The 20,760-nt window shown below is 53.3% G+C and overlaps 1 protein-coding gene across 1 annotated transcript; it reads left to right on the top strand.

Moving 5' to 3' along the window:
- Positions 1-11,222: 11,222 nt before the first annotated feature.
- On the top strand, positions 11,223-19,821 carry NES (nestin). The gene is made up of 4 exons (XM_017852545.1): positions 11,223-12,159; positions 13,285-13,409; positions 15,096-15,169; positions 15,419-19,821. Exons 1-4 carry the CDS (start codon positions 11,377-11,379, stop codon positions 19,288-19,290), a joined length of 4,854 nt encoding a protein of 1,617 aa, XP_017708034.1. The 5' UTR covers positions 11,223-11,376; the 3' UTR covers positions 19,291-19,821.
- The last annotated feature ends 939 nt before the right edge of the window (positions 19,822-20,760 follow it).

Here is a 20,760-nt window from a genome sequence, read left to right as displayed (position 1 = left end):
AAAAAAAAATTAGAAATAATTTTAAAATAAAAAATAATTTAAAAAAATATTTTGTCGCCAGATGTGCTGGCTCATGCCTGTAATCCCAGCACTTTGGGAGACCAAGGTGGGCAGGTTATTTGACCCCAAGAGTTCTAGGCAAACCTGGGCAATATAGTGAGATCCCATCTCTAAAAAAAAAATACAAAAATTAGCTGGGCGTGGTGGTGTGCCCCTGTAGTCCCTGCTACTCGGCGGGCGCTGAGGTGGGAGGATCATTTGAGCCCAGGAAGTCAAGGCTGCTGTGATCTTGCCACTGCATTACAGCCTGAGAGACAAAGCAAGACCATGTCTAAAAAATAAAAAAATAAAAATAAAAAAAAAAATACACACACACACACACACACACACACACACACACAAAGACTACATATGTAAATATCTATAAATAACATATTGTTTGGTTTGGCAGGGTTTTAGACGTTTAAATAAGTGGCATCCACTGTGCATATTTTACTGCAGCTTGCTTTTCCTGCTCACGTGATGTTTGCAATTTTCATCATTTAATAGATTTCCACAATTGTATTAAGTGAACATACTTCACAATTTACAAGTCTCACAGCACTTGTATGGCATGGTGGCTCATACCTGTAATCCCAGCACTTTGGGAGGCCGAGACAGGTGGATCACTTGAAGTCGGGAGTTTGAGACCAGCCTGACCAACATGAAGAAACCCTGTCTCTACTAAAAATACAAAATTAGTGGGGTGTGGTGGCACATGCCTGTAATCCCAGCTACTCAGGAGACTGAGGCGGGAGAATCTCTTGAACCTGGGAGGCGGAGGTTGCAGTGAGCCGAGATCGTGCCATTGCACTCCAGCCTGGGCATCAAGAATGAAACTCCATCTCAAAAATTAAAAAATTAAAAATTAAAATAAAAATACAAAAAAAATTAGCTGGGCCTGGAGGTATGAGCTTGTGATCCCAGCTACTCGGGAGGCTGAGGCAGGAGAATCACTTGAACCCGGGAGGCAGAGGTTGCTGCAAGCCAAGATCATGTCACTGCACTGTAGCCTGGGTGACAGAACGAGACTCCATCTCAAAAACTAATAAATAAATAAGTTAATTAATTAAATGCCTCACAGTACGAAGACAATGTGGAGCATCAAGAACTCTGTATACTGCTTATGGGAGAGAAAATTGGTATGAACACTTTTTTTTTTGAGACAGTCTTCTGTCACCCAGGTTGGAGTGTAGTGGCACAGTCTCGGCTCACTACAACCTCTACCTCCTAGGTTCAAGCCATTCTCCTGGCTCAGCCTCCCCAGTAGCTGGGATTACAGGCACGTACCACCACATCCAGCTAGTTTTTGTATTTTCAGTAGAGATGGGGTTTCACCATGTTGGCCAGGCTGGTCTCGAACTCCTGACCTCGTGATCCTCCTGCCCCAGCCTCCCAAAGTGCTGGGATTACAGGCGTGAGCCATCGTACCCGGCCACTGGTATGAGCACTTTTTAAAGCAATGTGGGCCGGGCGTGGTGACTCACACTTGTAATCCTAGCACTTTGGGAGGCCAAGGCGGGTGGATCACTTGAGGTCAGGATTTCGAAAGCAGCCTGGCCAACATGGTGAAACCCCATCTCTACTAAAAATACAAGAAAATTAGCTGGGCGTCATGGCAAGCGCCTGTAATTCCAGCTACTTGGGAGGCTGAGGCAGGAGAATTGCTTGAACCCGGGAGGTGGAAGTTGCGGTGAGCCAAGATCGAGCCACTGCACTCCAGCCTGGATGACAGAACGAAACTCTGTCTTTAAATAAATAAATAAATAAATAAATAAATAAATAAATACAACAATGTGATGGCCAGGTGCAGTGGCTCATGTCTGTAATCCCAGCACTCTGGGAGACCAAGGCAAGTGGATCACTTGAGGCCAGGAGTTTGAGACCAGTCTGGCCAACATGGTGAAACTCCATCTCTATTAAAAATACAAAAAAATTGGCCAGGCGCAGTGGCTCACGCCTGTAATCCCAGCACTTTGGGAGACTGAGGCGGGTGGATCACGAGGTCAGGAGATCAAGACCATCCTGGCCAACACAGTGAAACCCCGTCTCTACTAAAAAAAAATACAAAAAATTAGCCAGGCATAGTGGTGGGCGCCTGTAGTCCCAGCTACTTGGGAGGCTGAGGCAGGAGAATGGCGTGAACCCGGGAGGTGGAGCTTGCAGTGAGCCGAGATTGCGCCACTGCACTCCAGCCTGGGCGACAGAGCCAGACTGTCTCAAAAAAAAAAAAAAAAAAAAAAAAATGCAAAAGATTAGCCATGTGTGGTGGTGTGGGCCTGTAGTCCCAGCTGCTCAGGAGGCTGAGGCAGGAGAATCACCTGAACCCGGGAGGCGGAGGTTACAGTAGCCAAGATTGCACCACTGCCCTCCAGCCTGGGTGACAGAGCGAGACTCCATCTCAAACAAACAAACACAAATCAATGTGGCATTATTAGGTGAAGCTGAAGATGTGCTTTCCCTACGACCAGCAATTCCCTCCCAGGTCGCACCTGAGAAATGGGCATGTGCATGTGCCCAGGAGCACAGGCAGGAGCGTTCACAGCAGCACAGTCGGTAACAACCCAGACACCCCTTTATTCATTCATTTATTCATTTCACAAGCATACATGGAGTACCTTGGAGGATCAGGCACGGGGAATTTGAATAAGATAGACACAGTCCCTTACAGGGGTGATTGCTCTCTGCTCAGATGAGGTAGGTATTATTGTCCCATTTTATAGATAAGGAAGCTGAGACTCAGAAAGATTATGTGCCTCAGCAGAACTCAAACTCAGGTTTGCCTCCAGCACCTGTGCTCATTTTTTTTTTTTTTTTTTTTTTTAGGCAGAGTTTTGCTCCTGTTGCCCAGACTAGGGTGCAACAGCTCGATCTTGGCTCACTGCAAACTGCCTCCCAGGTTCAAGCAATTCTCCTGCCTCGGCCTCCAAAAGTGCTGGGATTACAGGCGCCCACCACCACACCCGGCTAATTTCTTGTATTTTTAGTAGAGACGGGGTATCGCTATTTCGGCCAGGCTGGTCTCAAACTCCTGACTTCAGGTGATCTGCCCACCTCGGCCTCCCAAAATGCTGGGATTACAGGCGTGAGCCACCACTCCTGGCGAGCGCCTGTACTCTTAATAGCTTTGCCACACTGCTTCTGGATAATGCATCTTTCACTCGTCGGCACACTGTGGTATCTGTGCCCTCCTTCAGTGGGGTGTTCAGAGCCACCCTCAGTCCTGGAGATGTGATCAGGCTAGCATAAGGGTGGACATTCAGTCAGCTCCCTAATGGGAGCTTAGTGTGGGAGGGCACTGAGGTACTGCCGAACATAGACCTCAGCTTCAGCCTCTCTGGTGGCCCAGCACAGCCCAGCCTAACCTTAGCCCCCTAATCTCAGCTCCAACCCAGCCCCACCTGGCCTTTAGTTCTCTATTTACTTCTCCCAAAAACTAGGTAGGTGGGTGGTGATGGAATAGGAAGACTAGATTTTAACCTAGGGAGAGGGTTTTGAATCCAGAGCTGGTCATTTCCTGGCTCCAGCGGGGCTAAGCTGGCCCTGAGTGAGATGGTAGGAGGAACATGAGGGATGGCAAAGATACTGAAGGCTCCCTACTAGTTCCTCTCTGATTCATCCTCTAATCCCCCAACAGCGCCTTCTTTCCCAGAAAGGGGGAGGTACAGGCTGAGTCAGAAGTGAAGTTCAAGTTCTAGCTGTGTGATTCTGGATAGGTTACTCAATCTCTCTGAGTTGTTTCCTCAGGTAGAAAACTGGATGATAATGATGATGGTATTACCTGTCTCACTATGCAAATCTTAAGGTTTTCAAAAATGGTTTCCCACGGAATGTAACTTTTCTTGAGGCAATAATGGCCCCTGGTGGCCATGCCCCAGCAGACCCCACTACCTTCTGCCGAACAGAGACCTGCGCTGAGTGAGGAAGTGGGCAGGTTGCCTCTCTGAAGTTGCTCATCAAAACCACAGACCCAGGTTGGGAGTGGTGGCTCATGCCTGTAATCCCAGCACTTCTGGGAGGTCGAGGCAGGCGGATCACCTGAGGGCAGGACTTCAAGACCAGTCTGATCAACATGGTGAAATCCCATCTCTACTAAAAATACAAAAATGAGCCAGGCATGGTGGTACGCACCTGTAATCCCAGCTAGTTGGGAGGCTGAGGCAGGAGAATTGTTTGAACCCAGGAGGCGGAGGTTGTAGTGAGCCAAGATTGCGCCACTGAACTCCAGCCTGGGTAACAGAGTGAGACTCTGTCTCAAAAACAAAACAAACAAAAAACCCCACAGACTCAGAGAGTTAGGGTTAGAAGGGAACAGCTTGTTGTTTTGTACCCTTACCCTTACCCTCTGCGACCTCATCCATGCTCACAGTGGCCCTTTATCCACCCTAACCAGGCACCATCTTTCTAAATCTCTATCCCCGCCCTCAACCCTAGAGCTGCACATCTGGAAGTTGCTGTATCTCCCCCATGCCACTATCTCTCCCATTCCCCAGGGTTTAACCACATACCTGGAAGTCTTCCCTGTCCCCTCCCTCCATCCCCACATCTAACTCATCCTGGAACACATACAGCCTAGAAATTCTCATGTCTCTTCCCTCCTCTCCACCCCTAGGCTCAGGTCTCATCCAACCTTGCTGGTGGCAACTGCCTTCTAACTCGCCACCCTACCCCAACCCTCCAAGATGATCTTTCTAAGATGCAAATCTGAGCAGGCTACCCTTTGGTTGAGGTTAAAACCCTTCATGGCTCCTCGCTGCCTAGAGGGCAAAGGCCCATGTTCCTCCCTTCACCATGCCTGCCTCCTCCTCTGGGTTCCCTTGCTCATGCTTGCCTGTCTACAAGGGACACACCCCCTGGCTCCCAGGCCTGTCCTTTAACACACCCATAGGCTCCTTGGGGAAGGGCTCCATATCGCTCATCTTTGATTCCTTTGCAACATTTATTGGGTGCCTACCGTGCACCTGGTATTCAACAGGTGCTTAATAAATATTGTTTGGCCAGGTGAGGTGGCTCACACCTGAAATCCTAGCACTTTGGGAGGCCGAGGTGGGTGGATCACTTCAGCCCAGAAGTTCAAGACCAGCCTGGGCAACATAGGGAAACCCCATCTCTACAAAAAATAAACAAAATTAGCTGGGTATAGTGGCATGCACCTGTGGTCCCAGCTACTCGGGAGGCTGAGGTGGAAGGATCACTTGGGCCCGGGAGGTCGAGGCTGCAGTGAGCCCTGACAGCACCACTACACTCCAGCCTGAGGGACAGATTGAAGCCCTATCTCAAAAAGAAAAAAAGCTGGGCTCGGTGGCTCATACCTGTAATCCTAGCACATTGGGAGGCCCAGGTGGGAGGATTGCTGGAGCTCAGGAGTTTGAGACCAGCCAGGGCAACATAGTGAGACCTCTTCTCTACAAAAATAAAAAACAAAAGACTAGCTGGGTGTGGTGGCACGTACCTGTAGTCTCAGCTACTTGGGAGGTTGAAACAGGAGGATCGCTTGAGCCTGGGAGGTTAAGGCTGCAATAAGCCGTGATTGCACTACTGCACTCTAGCCTGGGTGACACAGTGAGATCCTGTCTCAAAAATTAAAAGGAAGTAAAATTAAAAAAAAAAACAAATCAGTAAGGAAACCAAGACCCAGAGGGGTGACTTGATTAGTTCAGATATCCCATAGTGACACAGGGCTCCTCGTTCAATGTTTTTTTCACTCCACTGGGCTGTTCCTTAGTTTCTACTCCCAGGACAGAGAATGGGAAGGCCACCTTTCCTGCTGTGGACATGAAGGGAAGGAGAGGGCAGGAAAGCCAGTCCCATCATCCCTCCAGTAGGGAAAGAAGAAAATGGAGTGAGAAGGAACATTCCCACCTCCTGGTGTCAGCTCCAAGCCTCCCTTCTGTGGCTGGGGAAAAGCAGGACAGAAAGGCAGGGGCCAGCCTGGGTGCAGAGCTCCCAGGTCCCAGCCGGGCTGCCCAGAAGAGGCCCTTCCCTTTCCCTGCTTCCCAGGTGCCTTGGTACAGAGCTTCTCAAAGTTGATCCCCTGCCACCTGGTCTCCATCCTGTTTGTTTCCCTTTCCCCATCTCTTTTCTAAGACTCATTGCTGACCTTATCCTTGCCACACACATCCAGTGGGACCTGTCTAGCTGGGAAATGGAGGGAAAGGGAGAAGAAGGGAGAGCAGAGGAGGGGCTAAGTTAGGGATGAGGGCAAGAGTGACTTCCTGGCCCCTGCCCTAGCCCATGCATTGTGAGGCAAAGAAGGTTGGGGTAGGGGAGGTAACAAAAATGAAAGTGTTTTAGATCTGTCTGACCACTGCCTGCAGAGTTCTGTTGTATCTCCCCCTCCTGTCCTATAATGATTTTTTGGGAGATTCCAGAGCTTTCTGGGCACTTTGGGCTACACACATCCTACATAGTTCAATTGACCCAGTTTTTAAACTTCAATCTCCTATCCCATTAAAACACTCTTCATTACTTGCTAGCCAAGGCTTGATCCCAGGTCCAAAGACTGGCACTGGGGAGAGGAATGGTCTGCTCTTTGCACCCACCCCTACCCCTGTAGCCCCCTCTGAGGCTTATTTCCCCTGTGTAGGAGAGGAAGACACATGGTAGGTGCCACTTACCTAGTGTTACAGTCAACCTCCCTCAGACGTGAGCCTCCCTTGGGTGTGGTGACACCCGAACCGGCTGCACCATGGGGGCTCCTTTTTGGGGTCCTCTTGGCCCACAGAACCTCACCTGTCTCCTCCTGTGCCCCTCTCCTTTCCCCATTCATCTCTCTCCAGGCTCTGTGTCTCTTGTTCGGTGAGGCCAAGAGAGTGGATGAGCAAGTCCTCCACCCTGAAAGACAGCTGGCCTGGAACGGGATGCCAGTGTGTCCTTCGGCAGGCCCTACCTTGAGGAGTCCTTCCTTGGGGAGGCTGCACGCACTCTCCTTGGTAGGCATCGTCCTTGCCCTCTGAGCAGAGGAGGGAAAGCCACAGCCTGCCATCCCGAGCTGGCCATTCCATACTCCAGTGCTGCTGGTCACGGCCTCCTCACATTCCACCTGCCTTCTCTAATGCAGACTTGGGTGGGGAGAAGGCCTTCAGGGTGGGGGCTGGCAATTTCCTCTGGGCTGTGTGTGTGCTACTCAGAGGCCATTATTTTTAGTTTCAGAGCTTAGACACAAGTTCATTCAGAAAGTCTTCATCAAACATTATTCCAGGACGGGCGCAGTGGCTCATGCCTGTAATCCCAGCACTTTGGGAGGCTGAGGCAGGTGGATCACTTGAGGCCAGGAGTTCGAGATCAGCCTAGCTAACATGGTGAAAACCCCATCTCTACTAAAAAAAAACACACACAAAAAATTAGCTGGGCATGGTGGCACAAGCCTGTAGTGCCAGCTACTTGGGAGACTGAGAATTGCTTGAACCAGGGAGGCAGAGGTTGCAGTGAGCCGAGATCACACCACTGCACTCCAGCCTGGATGATGGAGCGAGACTGTCTCCAAAATAAATAAATAAAATTTAAAAAATTTAAAATTAAAATACAAAACATTACTCCAAGATCCTTTACCATCTGGTCATCTTCGTCTAGGATTAACTCCAATCCATCAAGGTTCCTCTTAAAATATAGTGTCCAGTACAACACTCCAGATGTGGAGGACAATGGGAATGTTGCCACTGCTCATCTGGACACCTCACATCTATAGTCACTTATATCCTTTTCACTTTTTTAGACAGCCACTTAGTATTGGTTTCTTCCTAACAAGCTTGTAGTCTTCTAAAACCCCCAGCTCTTTCTTCTTCGCTAGACATGCCCTACTCTTCAGCTGGTCTTTATTCTCCTCTTCTTATGCTGTTGATTTTTTGAAACCAAAAGCAGAATTTTACACTTATCCCTATTAAATGTCATTTTTTTTTTTTTTTTTTTTTTTTTTTTTTTGCGGGGTTTCACTCTTGTTGCCCAGGCTGGAGTGCAATGGTGCAATCTCAGCTCACCACAACCTCCGCCTCCTGGGTTCAAGTGATTCTCCTGCCTCAGTCTCCCGAGTAGCTGGGATTACAGGATGTGCCACCATGCCCGGCTAATTTTATATTTTTAGTAGAGATGGGATTTCTCCTTGTTGGTCAGGTTGGTCTTGAACTCCTGACCTCAGGTGATCTGCCCACCTCGGCCTCCCAAAGTGCTGGGATTATAGGCATGAGCCACCGCCCCCAACCTGTTTTTTTTTTTTCTATTTTGTTAAAATATAACTCTCAGTTCTTGCATAGTCTGTAGACCTGATAAACATGGCTTCCATGTTTTCATTCAAGTCTTTAATTAAAACTTTTAATTGTCAGGACCAAGGACAGAATTCCCTCTGGGCAGCACACAGAACCTCCCCTAAGCTTGCTCATGGCCATCTCTGGGGATGACTGCTCGGCTGACTTTGTATCCACTGGCTGTAGTACCACATAGCTCATATGTCCTGGGTCCAGAGACCCAATAAAAGGTACAGCCAATGGCCCCACAAACATCCCAGTAACCAAATGCAGTCACCAGGGAAGGAGAGGAAGGGAGGGCCTAAGTTTCTCTAGGGAGGGCCTTATCTCTCTAAGTGCCTCGAATACTGGGTGTCTGTTTAGAATCTGGTAAGCACTGACATCAGATCCTCTAGGCTGTGAATGCTGGAGCCTACCATCTCCTGTTTTAGGAAAATCAACACCACACTCTTCCCCAGAATTCTTAACCATCTCTCTTCCCCATAATTCCTAAAACTCACCAAGAGTGATTCACGAGAGGAGGTTTTCTTCAGCTTAATAGCTTTCATTGTGATGGTCCTCGAAAAAAGCTTTATACAAAGACTTCCCCATACATGGTCTTATTTGATTATTAGAACAAACTTATAGGAATAGGAGGGTATTAACCTGCTTTACCAAATAGTTAAACTCAGGCTCACTTAGAGAAATTATGTGATTTGTCCAAGGTCATTCAGTTAGAAAGCACAAAAGTCATCTGCTCTTTGCATGAGACACAGTTCCAAATGTCTGCCCTCTGCGTGAGGGTGAGGGGTTCAGAAAGGAACCCCCAGCCCAATGCCACCCTACCTCTTTAGGGGACTCCCCCAAGAATCCCAGGGGATCTCAAACATTTAGCCTCCCTCTTCTCCCAGACAGAAAGTGAAAGAGAGAAGGAGGTCAGGTGCGGTGGCTCATGCCTGTAATCCCAGCACTTTGGGAGGCCAAGGTGGGTGGATCACCTGAGGTCAGCAGTTCAAACCAACCTGGCAAACGTGGTGAAACCCCATCTCTACTAAAAATACAAAAATTAGCCTGACATGGTGGCAGGCAACTGTAATCCCAGCTACTCGGGAGGCTGAGGCAGGAGAATCACCTGAACCTGGGAGGTGAAGGTTGCAGTGAGACGAGATCACATCACTGCACTCCAGCCTGGGCAACAGAGCAAGACTCCCTCTCAAAAATAAAAATAAAAGAAAGAGAGGAAGAGATTCCAAGCCAGCGCTGCTGGCCACAGCTCTAGGGAGTTCTCAACCCAAACCAAACAGCAGGATTTATGAAGTAATGCAAGGTTGAAGGAGCCTGGGCATCCCAGATCCTCAGCCTCCTGGCCTGCACTGACTCTTAGTCAATCTCCTGTCACTAACCCCTCCCTGGTCTCCATTCTACATATTGGTGGTGAATTCCAAAGCCCCATTGGCCTGGGGACAGTGATGGGGTCCTCAAGAGACTCCTCAAGGGGAGGGGGTATTGATGGGATGACTTCCTGGTTATTGACCTGGCTGTACCCTCTACCCAGAAAAACCCCTCCATCCTTTGTGCTGCCCGGCTCTGTCCCTAGCACCTTGGAGGCTGATCAAGTATTGCAGTCATCTTATTATGTTTACCTCCACCACCAGACTATGAGTGCCCATCATTGTTGACCTCACATCACCAAACTATAAGCATTTCCAGGGCTGGGACAGAGTCCCAGCAATCTCTTTGGTGCTGACACAAAGTAGGTGCTCAATTAACACTTGAGCTAAATTAGATTTAGCAGCTTGATCAGAAATGCCTTCCCCAAAGATCCCCTCTGTCCCATTATCCCTGCATCTCCTCCCCAGCCCTGCTTCTCCTTCACTGTAAATCCCCCAAATTCCACTTGTCCTTTACCTCCCAGCTCAAGGATGCGCCCCGTCCAGAAAGACTTCCCTACTACTCTCACCCTTGGTGAGCTCTCTACTTCATAAACTGTAGAATCCTTAAGAGGCTGTTTTGAAGATTAAGTCAGATCATGGAAGTAAAATGTTAGAACACGACTGGGCACATCATAAAGGCTGGATAAACTTGGGCTAGTCGTTAGGAAGGAAAGAGTAGCCTCTTCTGCTGCTTCCACTTCTGAAAGCCGCCAGAGGGCGTCCACCACCCAAAATTCTCTGGCAGGGGTTGCGGAAGAAGAGGCCCTACCCCAAGAACAGAACTTTCTAAAGTGGATGTTTGAACCTCGCAGTTATACGGAAGAGTTGTAGGAAGGATGGAGAGACAAATGTTCTTAAGCCCATGACGGCCCTTCACCTGGTCGCTCCCTTTTCTGATGGAGACTCAGGCAATAGCGTGTGTGTGTGTGTGTGTGTGTGTGTGTGTGTGTGTGTCCGTGTGTCCCAATATCAGACATTTGTTCTTGTTTTTCAGGCAGTGTCTCTCCAGCTTCTTTCTGCAATGCTGTAGTACTCTCTCCAGTATTCAGGAGGATGAGCATTTGTTATTTCAAAAAAAAAAAAAAAAAAAAAGAAAGAAAGAAAAACCTGGCCACATCCATTTCTTTCAGCAGCCATGCGATTTCCATCACTGCTCCCATTTTATGGATGAAGAAACTGAATCTTAGAGGAATTCAGTAAGTGATACCTCTCTCGGATGTGTTGAGTAACTGAGACTGCACTCCCTCCCAGGCTGGAACGTCCTGGTACCCCCACTCCCACAGGCTCGGTTCTGTGCATTATCTGCCTTTTTCGCGGATTGTGACCCTTCTTCATGGCCTCCTCCCTCAGAAGGCCACCACCCTCAGATCCGATTCTCCATGGTAGGGCTTCTTCTTTGGTTCCACTCTCCAGCACACTGGGGAAGCAGGGACAGAGGCTGCTGCCACTCTCTGACCTCTAAGGGGTTAAGACCTGGGTCCCGCCCCTTTTCCCGCCCGCCTGGCGGGAGTATGAATAGCCTCGCTCCCACTCCCGACTCTCAGTCGCTCAGGCTACTCCCACCCCGCCCCACCCCGTCATTGTCCCCGTCGGTCTCTTTTCTCTTCGGTCCTAAAAGCTCTGCGAGCCGCTCCCTTTTCCTGGTGCCCCGCGTCTGTCCATCCTCAGTGGGTCAGACCAACAGGATGGAGGGCTGCATGGGGGAGGAGTCTTTTCAGATGTGGGAGCTCAATCGGCGCCTGGAGGCCTACCTGGGCCGGGTCAAGGCCCTAGAGGAGCAGAATGAGCTGCTCAGCGCGGAGCTCGGGGGGCTCCGGGCACAATCCGGGGACACCTCCTGGCGGGCGCGAGCCGACGATGAGCTAGCAGCCCTGCGGGCCCTCGTTGATCAGCGCTGGCGGGAGAAGCACGCGGCCGAGGTGGCGCGCGACAACCTGGTTGAAGAGCTGGAGGGCGTGGTGGGCCGATGCCAGCAGCTGCGGCTGGCCCGGGAGCGGACGGCGGAGGAGGTAGCCCGCAACCGGCGCGCCGTCGAGGCGGAGAAATGCGCCCGGGCCTGGCTGAGCAGACAGGCGGCAGAGCTGGAGCGCGAGCTAGAGGCTTTACGCCTGGCGCACGAGGAGGAGCGCATCGGCCTGAACGCACAGGCTTCCTGTGCCCCCCGCTGCCCCGCGCCGCCCCGCGGGCCTCCCGCGCCGACCCCGGAGGTGGAGGAGCTGGCAAGGCGACTGGGCGAGGCGTGGCGCGGGGCAGTGCGCGGCTATCAGGAGCGCGTGGCGCACATGGAGACATCGCTGGGCCAGGCCCGCGAGCGGCTGGGCCGGGCGGTGCAGGGTGCCCGCGAGGGCCGCCTGGAGTTGCAGCAGCTCCAGGCTGAGCGCGGAGGCCTCCAGGAGCGCAGGGCAGCGTTGGAACAGAGGTTGGAGGGCCGCTGGCAGGAGCGGCTGCGGGCTACTGAAAAGTTCCAGGTGAGGAGGTTGAGGGCCTGGCTAAGAGAAAGTCCCAGAAAGCTCCAGAAAGTTCCGTGTGAAGCTCAGAGACCTTCTGGGAAGGGAGTGGGGCTAGCTGGCTGTTGAATCAGGAGCCAGTTCTCAGAAACCTGGTGCCACAAGTCCTAGACTTTTACAGTCCCGTCTAGTGTAGGGTGGGAATGGTGGGGCTTCTCGAAACACATCCCTGGGTGGGCAGTCAGGCCCAAGACCCATTGCAGCAGCCCCCCCACTCTCTGGGTGGCACCGTCTGGCTCTGATGATGACCGGGGCTCCGGGCCCCTCCCCAGGCTCTGCTGTTACTAGGAAGACGCCCAGCACTATCGCCTCTGCGCTGAGTCTGGTGGCCTGGTCACTCAGAACCTCCAAGTTCCTCACAGCCCTCCTCCCCTTGAGGGGAGGAGTGAGGGGCCATGATGAATGGCTACCAGCCCCCTCCCATGTCATGGCTTCTCGGCTCCCTGGAGCACATTCCAGAGGCCCATAACAGCTGCTCCTTCTCACAGGGCACAGATGTGACCAGCAGCTGCGAAAACAGCTTCTTGCCTGAGCCACACAGAGGTGCCATGGCCACCTCCCCATCCCTCCTCTCAGAGGAGAGAGAATCCAGAACTTGTGGGAAATGGGGTGGGGCGGGGGTGGGAGCCTGCTGTGAGGAGCAGGAGACAGCTATGGGAGATGGGACCAATAGGGGACTGGGGCTGTTTGCCTTCCAGTCCTGCAGGCTCCAGGCCTCTTGATTAATCGTTTTTCCTTCTGCTTCCACTTTTTTTTTCCCCCTCTTCTCCTCTCCATAACCCATCACCTCCCCTTCCTGTGGGAGCTGTGTTCTGAGCAACATGTGCTACCATTTAATCAGCATCCTCAGAGGAGGAGCAGTGGGAGAGGGCTGAGAGGGCTGACAGGGGCCCTAGGCTTATCTTGGCTGATCCAGAGGGGGCTCTCTGGGCAGGGAGTAGGGTAGGGGAGACGGGGGTCTGCTGCACAGAGAAGTCAGCCAGGGAGCAGGAGGTGCTTCCCAGGCAGCAGCAGCGGGCAGGACACAGGTTGGTTCGCAGAAGGGACCCCAGCCCCTCCGCTGACTGCCTCTCGCCTGCCCTGCAGCTGGCTGTGGAGGCCCTGGAGCAGGAGAAACAGGGCCTACAGAGCCAGATCGCTCAGGTCCTGGAAGGTCGGCAGCAGCTGGCGCACCTCAAGATGTCCCTCAGCCTGGAGGTGGCCACGTACAGGTATGAGATGAACCCTGTCTACCCAGGCACACAGAGGTGCACACACATGCTGGGGCAGACTGTGTGGCTGAAGGGGACCAGAGGTGTAGGTGATGGTAACTCTGCTGCCACTGGGTTCTGTAACTCTAGGTTAGTTACTTCCACACTGAAACATGTCCTGCCTGAAACCATCTGCTGTCCCATAGGTTGGAGACCTGAGAAATGTCCTGTGCCCAGGAGATTGCCCCAGGAGAGATGATATTGCCGAGTGGGACAGCCTCTGGAGAGGGGCTGGACCCGTGTGGGGCAACTGCATCCAGACCCTTCCCCCAAAGGGCAAAGCTCCAACTCTATGCATGCCCACACCCCGGGGGCCGTGTCCTTTGGCAGCCACGGAAAGGAGGCATTGCAGGCATGGGGTGGCTGCACTGACTTGCCGCCTGACCTGGGCCTCAGCCTTGTCTAGGGGCTGAGGGCTGGGCTGGGGGACTTCCAAGGCCTCTTCTAGCCTGGATGTCACGGGGCCTGACTCCTCTGATGCCCCCTAGTGCCCTTGGTCCTGCCCAACCTTTCATTGTCCACATTTTCTGTTTTCTTAGAAATGGCTGAGACCAAGGAGGGGCGGCTTCTCACTTGCTATGTGGCCTTGGGCAAAGCCTGCAGTCTCTTCTGGGAAATTGGTCCTGTTGGCTGAGGGGCCATTGATGGACCCTGAGGAAGGGGCTCTGTGGCTGATGAAGGGCCATATGAGGTCCAGGAAAGGAGGGGAGGCAAGGCCCAGAGACGGAAGGTCAGTGAGGCTCTGGGGAGGATGTGGAGGAGAGGGGCTCCACCATCAGGGAAGAGAAGCCCAGAAGGAAGGCCGCAGCACTGGGAAGGACAGAGGTGAGGCTACAGCAAGTGCTAATCAGGCTCAGAGATCATGGAGCAAAGCAGAGAGGAGTAGCTGCTCAGCCTAAGTTGTTGAGTTGATTGGTCCCTGCTCCCCTCATTGGTTCAAGGGGCACTGAGGCAGGGGCCTGGACACAAAGACCTCCGTGCACCGAAGAGCTTGGGATCCAGAGTGCTTAGAGATCCTAAGATGAGGGCCCTGACCCCAAATGAAACCACCGAGGGGAAGGGTCTGGTGAGCCCCGAGGAATTTAAATGCTGGTTTTTGAGGCATGAAAAGGATTTGGAGAGGGGGAGCTGAATTCATTTGCTTTTGTCTGTCGCTAGCTCTGGGGGCCACCGGGGAAGGAGGAGGGAGCCCATCCCATGGGAACGGCCTGAGAATTCCTGCTTCCCCAGAATCCTCTCCTTCTCAGACCCTCCAGATGGTGACTTGGACAATGGCAGCAATTAGCATGAGAATCGGTCCCCCACACAGAGGATGAGGTCATCGGCCTGGGGTGGGAGGAGGAGGCTAGCCTAAGCCTTGTGTGCGTGTGTGTAGGGCAGTGTCCGACTGTGTGGGAATCTGCTTCTATGTCTGAGCTCTGCTGTGTATCCCAATACGGTGTGACTCTGTGACCAAGTGTGTGATGTCTGTGGGTATGTGACTATGTGATTTCACCCTGAGTGTGACTTTTGTGTGACAGTGTCAAATGAAGAGGAAGCCTGCAGGGCCAGGATGGTACAAGCTCAGCCTGAGTTGTCCCCAGCTGGCTTGCTGCCTGCAGGCCTGGGGGCAGAGGGCTGACCCCACTTTCCCTCCCTCCTCTCCAGGACCCTCCTGGAGGCTGAGAACTCCCGGCTGCAAACACCTGGCGGTGGCTCCAAGACTTCCCTCAGCTTCCCGGGTAAGAGGAGGGGCCAAGATCCCACAGAAACTACCCTGCTTTGCTCTTCATATCCCAGACCTGTCTTTCCCTAGAGGCACCAATCTAAATCTCAAGTCCGTGGCCTCCAGTGTCAGTGAGCATGCTCTCAGCCCAGCCGTGGGCACCAGGGGCAGGCGCATGGGCACTCTTGCCAGTGGTGGCTGCTCTGTGGCTCCCCTCACTGCCAGTGGTATACTGATGCTGTTTCTTCCCTCTCTGCCTTTCCAGACGCCAAGTTGGAGCTGCAATTCCCTGGGACCCCAGAGGGCCGGCGTCTTGGATCTTTACTCCCAGTCCTGAGCCCAACTTCCCTCCCCTCACCCTTGCCTGCTACCGTTGAGACACCTGTGCCAGCCTTTCTTAAGAACCAAGAATTCCTCCAGGCCCGTACCCCTACCTTGGCCAGCACACCCATCCCACCCACACCTCAGGCACCCTCTCTTGCTACAGATCCAGAGATCAGAGCCCAGGGTGCTCCTCTCTCTCTGCTCCAGGCACAGGGTGGGAGGAAACAGGCTCCAGAGCCCCTGCAGGCTGAAGCCAAGGTGGCCATTCCTGCCAGCGTCCTGCCTGGACCAGAGGAGCCTGGGGGCCAGTGGCAAGAGGCCGGTACAGGCCAGTCCCCAGAGGACCATGACTCCTTGGCCCCACCCGTCAGCCCTGACCACTCCAGTTTAGAGGCTAAGGATGGAGAATCCGGTGGGTCTAGAGAGTTCAGCATATGCCAAGAGGAAGGTGAAGGGCAAATATGGAGGTTGGTAGAGAAAGAAACAGCCATAGAGGGTAAAATGGTAAGCAGCTTGCAGCAGGAAATATGGGAAGAAGAGGATCTAAACAGGAAGGAAATCCAGGACTCCCAGGTTCCTTTGGAAAAAGAAACCCTGAAGTCTCTGGGAGAGGAGATTCAAGAGTCACTGAAGACTCTGGAAAACCAGAGCCACGAGACATTAGAAAGGGAGGATCAAGAATCTCCGAGGTCTTTAGAAGAAGACGTAGATACACTAAAAAGTCTAGAAAAGGAAAATAAAGAGCTATTAAAGGATGTGGAGGTAGTGAGACCTCTAGAAAAAGAGGCTGTAGGCCTACTTAAGCCTATAGGAAAAGAGGACACACAGACATTGCAACCCCTGCAAAAGGAGAATCAAGAACTAATGAAATCTCTTGAAGGTAAACTAGAGACATTTTTATTTCCAGGAAAGGAAAATCAAGAATTAGTAAGTTCTCTGCAAGAGAACTTAGAGTCATTGACAGTTCTGGAAAAGGAGAATCAAGAGCCACTTAGATCTCCAGAAGTAGAGGATGAGGAGGCACTGAGATCTCTGACAAAGGTGAATCAGGAACCCCTGAGGTCTCTTGAGGATGAGAACCAAGAGGCCTTTAGACCTCTGGAAAAAGAGAACCAGGAACCACTGAACACTCTAGAAGAGGACCAGAGTATTGTGAGACCTCTAGAAACAGAGAATCACAAATCACTGAGGTCTTTAGAAGAGGAGGACCAAGAGACATTGAGAACTCTTGAAAAAGAGACTCAACAGCCACAGAGGTCTCTAGGGGAAGAGGATCAGATGACATTAAGACCCCCAGAAAAAGTGGATCCAGAACCACTGAAGTCTTTTGACCAGGAGATAGCTAGACCTCTTGAAAGTGAGAATCAAGAGTTATTAAAGTCACTCAAAGAAGAAAGTGTAGAGGCAGTAAAATCTTTAGAAACAGAGCTCCTACAATCACTGAAGTCTGCAGGACAAGAGAACCTGGAAACATTGAAATCTGAAACTGAGGCACCACTGTGGTCTCTAGAAGAAATAAATCAGGGGACAGTGAAACCTCTAAAAATTCAAGAACCACTGGAGTCTGTGGAAGTGAACCAAGAGACATTGAGACTCCTAGAAGAGGAGAATCAGGAACCATTGAGATCTCTGGGAGCACGGAACCTGGAGAATTTGAGATCTCCAGAGGAGGTAGACAAGGAAAGTCAAAGGAATCTGGAAGAGGAAGAGAACCTGGGGAAGGGAGAGAACCAAGAGTCACTGAGGTCTCTGGAGGAGGAGGGACGGGAGCTGCCACAGTCTGCAGATGTGCAGAGGTGGGAAGATACGGTGGGAAAGGACCAAGAACTGTCTCAGGAAAGCCCCACTGGGATGGCTGGAGTGGAAAATGAGGATGAGGCAGAGCTAAACCTGAGGGAGCAGGATGGCTTCACTGGGAAGGAGGAGGTGGTAGAGCAGGGAGAGGCGAATGCCACAGAGGAGGTCTGGATCCCAGGCGAGGGGCACCCAGAGAGCCCTGAGCCCAAAGAGCAGAGAGGCCTAGCTGAGGGAGCCAGTGGGAAGGGAGGGGCTGAGGGCCTCCAGGACCCCAAAGGGCAATCACAACAGGTGGGGGCCCCAGGCCTCCAAGCTTCCCAGAGGCTGCCAGAGGGGATAGAGCCCCTGGTAGAAGATGAGGATGTGGCCCCACGGGGTGACCAAGCTTCCCCAGAGGTCACATTGGGGTCAGAGCCTGCCACGGGTGAGTCTGCTGTGGGAGCTGAGCCAGGCCCGAGGCAGGAGGTGGGAGGGCTGGAGGACTCAGGCCATCTGACCAGGGAAGAGGTGATGGAACCACCCCTGGAAGAGGAGAGTTTGGAGGCAAAGAGGGTTCAGGGCTTGGAAGGGCCTAGAAAGGACCCAGAGGAGGCAGGTGCTCTGGGGACAGAGCTCTCCGAGTTGCCCGGGAAGAGTAGAGACCGTGGGGAGTCTCCCAAGGGTTGGGAGGAGTCAGAGGCTGAGGCCCCCAGGGAAGCAGAGGAGGCGTTCCCTGCTGAGACCCTGGGCCACGATGGAAGTGATGCCCCTCCACCTCGGCCCCTGGGGTCAGAGGAAGCTGAGAAGGATGTACCACCAGTGCTGGTCTCCCCCAGCCCAACGTACACCCCGATCCTGGAAGATGCCCCTGGGCCCCAGCCTCAGGCTGAAGGGAGCCAAGAGGCTAGCTGGGGGGTGCAGGGGAGGGCTGAGGCCCTAGGGAAAGTAGAGAGCGAGCAGGAGGAGTTGGGTTCTGGGGAGATCCCCAAGGGCCTCCAGGAGGAGGGGGAGGAGAGCAGAGAAGAGAGTGAGGAGGATGAGCTGGGGGAGACTCTTCCCGACTCCACTCCCCTGGGCCTCTACCTCAGGTCCCCCACTTCCCCCAAGTGGGACCCCACTGGAGAGCAGAGGCCACCCCCTCAAGGGAAGACTGGAAAAGAGGGCTGGGATGCTGCTGCCCTGGCTTCCAAGGGCTTTGAGGCCCCACCCTCAGAAGAGGAGGAGGGGGAGGAGGGAGAAGAAGAGTGTGGCCGTGACTCTGACCTGTCAGAGGAATTTGAGGACCTGGGGACTGAGGCATCTTTTCTTCCTGGGGTCCCTGGGGAGGTGGCAGAACCTCTGGGCCAGGTGCCTCAGCTGCTACTGGAGCCTGCAGCCTGGGATCGGGATGGGGAGTCTGATGGGTTTGCAGATGAGGAAGAAAGTGCGGAGGAGGGAGAGGAGGATGAGGAGAAGGGGAGGGAGCCAGAGGCTGGGCGGTGGGGGCCAGGGTCCTCTGTTGGCAGCCCCCAGGCCCTGAGTAGCTCCCAGAGAGGGGACTTCCTGGAGTCTGATTCTGTGGGTGTCAGCGTCCCCTGGGATGACAGCTTGAGGGGTGCAGTGGCTGGTGGTCCCATGACTACCCTGGAAACTGAGTCCCAGGACAGTGCTGAGCCTTCTGGCTCAGAGGAAGAGTCAGACCCTGTTTCCTTAGAGAGGGAGGACAAAGTCCCTGGCCCTCTGGGGGTCCCCGGTGGGATGGAGGACTCAGGCCCAGGGGCAGACATCATTGGTGTTAATGGCCAGGGTCCCAACTTGGAGGAGAAGTCACAGCATGTGAATGGGGGAGTGATGAACGGGCTGGAGCAGTCTGAGGAAGGGGGGCAAGGGACGCTGCTCGTCCCTGAGGAAGACCGAGGGAGCCCCTTTCAGGAGGAGGAGGGGAGTGCCCTGAAGACCTCTTGGGCAGGGGCTCCTGTTCACCTGGGCCAGGGTCAGTTCCTGAAGTTCACTCAGAGAGAAGGAGATAGAGAGTCCTGGTCCTCAGGGGAGGACTAGGAAAAGACCATCTCCCTGGCACTGGGGACTTAGGGGTGCAGGGAGTGGGAGGATGTCTCCAAGCCCACTCCCTGCTCAGGAGCAGCACTCTTAACTTATGATCTCTTGACCTGTGGTTTCTGGCTGAGAGGCCTGGCCGGCTAAGGTGAAAAGGGGTGTGGCAAAGGAACCTAATCCAAGAATGGAGGCTGTAGGAATATAACCTCCTGCCCTGCAAAAAGGATCTCTTGCCTGCACCATCTCATAGGCTAAGTAAGCTAAATCCCGATAGTACTAGGCCCCCTTCCCTCCACATCCCATCAGCTGGAAAAGCCCTGTAGCCCAGAGGCTTCTCCAAAGAAAGGGTGACATGCTGGCTTTTGTGCCCAAGCTCACCAGCCCTGCCCCATCTCACTGCAGTAGCACCACCCTCCTGGGCTGTCTGGCCTGTGGCTAATGGAGGTGATGGCACTCCCGTGTCCTGACCTCCCCATCCCTGCCACCTGTGGCCCTGCCTGGCTAGTCCCTGCCTGAATAAAGTAATGCCTCTGCCTTCAAAGTCTGGACTCTTCCTTCTGCCACTCAGAGGAGGCCCTCAGAGTTAGTACAGGAGCAGAGATGGGGTGGTGGGGGAGACTGTCGGGGAGGAGGGAGGAGATGCTGGTGCTGGGGAGGGGCTGCCTCCTGAGGAGAGGAGGACACTGGAGACCTCCTTGGGGGATGAGGGCAGACAGACCCAAGCTGCAGACAGCAGTGTTGGGGCCTGGGCAGAGCCAGGGGCTGTAGCTTGGCTGGGGGAGGCCAGTCCAGGTGACCTCAGCGCCTGCAGAAGCCAGGCCTGTCATCATTTCTGCCCACAGCACTGATTACAGGGATTAGGCCTTGGGGCCACCCCCACCCTTGTATGTCCCCCGCCATTAGCCCCTTGGTGCCGCCAGCATAATAAGCCCCCTTGTCTCTAAACCCAAACAAGCTGTCTGGCCTGATCTGCTCCACCTGGCTTGGTGGGAGCAGGGTGAAGGAAGAGGCAGGCCTGTTCGGCTTCAGTCTGGCTGCATGGCCTCAGGTCAGCATTGATCCTCTGAGCCTCAGACTCTGCCACACAATGAGAGAGGCTGGGCCAGGTGTCCTGGGAGCCTCCCAGGGCCCAGGAGAGCAGGAAGGAGGCTGAGGACAGCATAGCTCTTCGGTAGGACTTCCCTCCCATGCTGCAGCAGGAGGCAGGGGAGAGGGGAGAGTGGGGGCCTGAACTGTCAGGGTGGGGACTGGGGCTGTGCTGATGACAGTGCTGTGATGGCAGCAGCTTAGCCCAGGGGTCCTCCAGCCACAGCGTCTCCTCCTCCCCCCACTTCCCAGGAACTCTCTGTGTCCCTGTGTAGGACAGGGAGGGGACCAGGGGTTCCTGGATTAGGTGGGGCCTGCAGGCCTTGAAGTCAGGATACCTAAATAGAAACCACTCGCTGCTTCAGCTCTGCAGGGAAGGAAGATCTG

Source organism: Rhinopithecus bieti, unplaced genomic scaffold (assembly GCF_001698545.2).
Source record: "Rhinopithecus bieti isolate Rb0 unplaced genomic scaffold, ASM169854v2 scaffold_33937, whole genome shotgun sequence".
NCBI lineage: Eukaryota > Metazoa > Chordata > Mammalia > Primates > Cercopithecidae > Rhinopithecus > Rhinopithecus bieti.
Note: the sequence above shows the minus strand (reverse complement) of the source record. Positions and strands in the feature narration are given on the sequence as shown.

What these genes read in the sequence shown, in the direction of transcription:
- NES (XM_017852545.1), top strand. Translation starts at nt 11,377, where the DNA reads ATGGAGGGCTGCATGGGGGAGGAGTCTTTTCAGATGTGGGAGCTCAAT. An exon ending in GGGCTACTGAAAAGTTCCAG is followed by an intron (nt 12,160 to 13,284) that starts GTGAGGAGGTTG and finishes CCTGCCCTGCAG; the next exon opens with CTGGCTGTGGAGGCCCTGGA. An exon ending in GACTTCCCTCAGCTTCCCGG is followed by an intron (nt 15,170 to 15,418) that starts GTAAGAGGAGGG and finishes CTGCCTTTCCAG; the next exon opens with ACGCCAAGTTGGAGCTGCAA.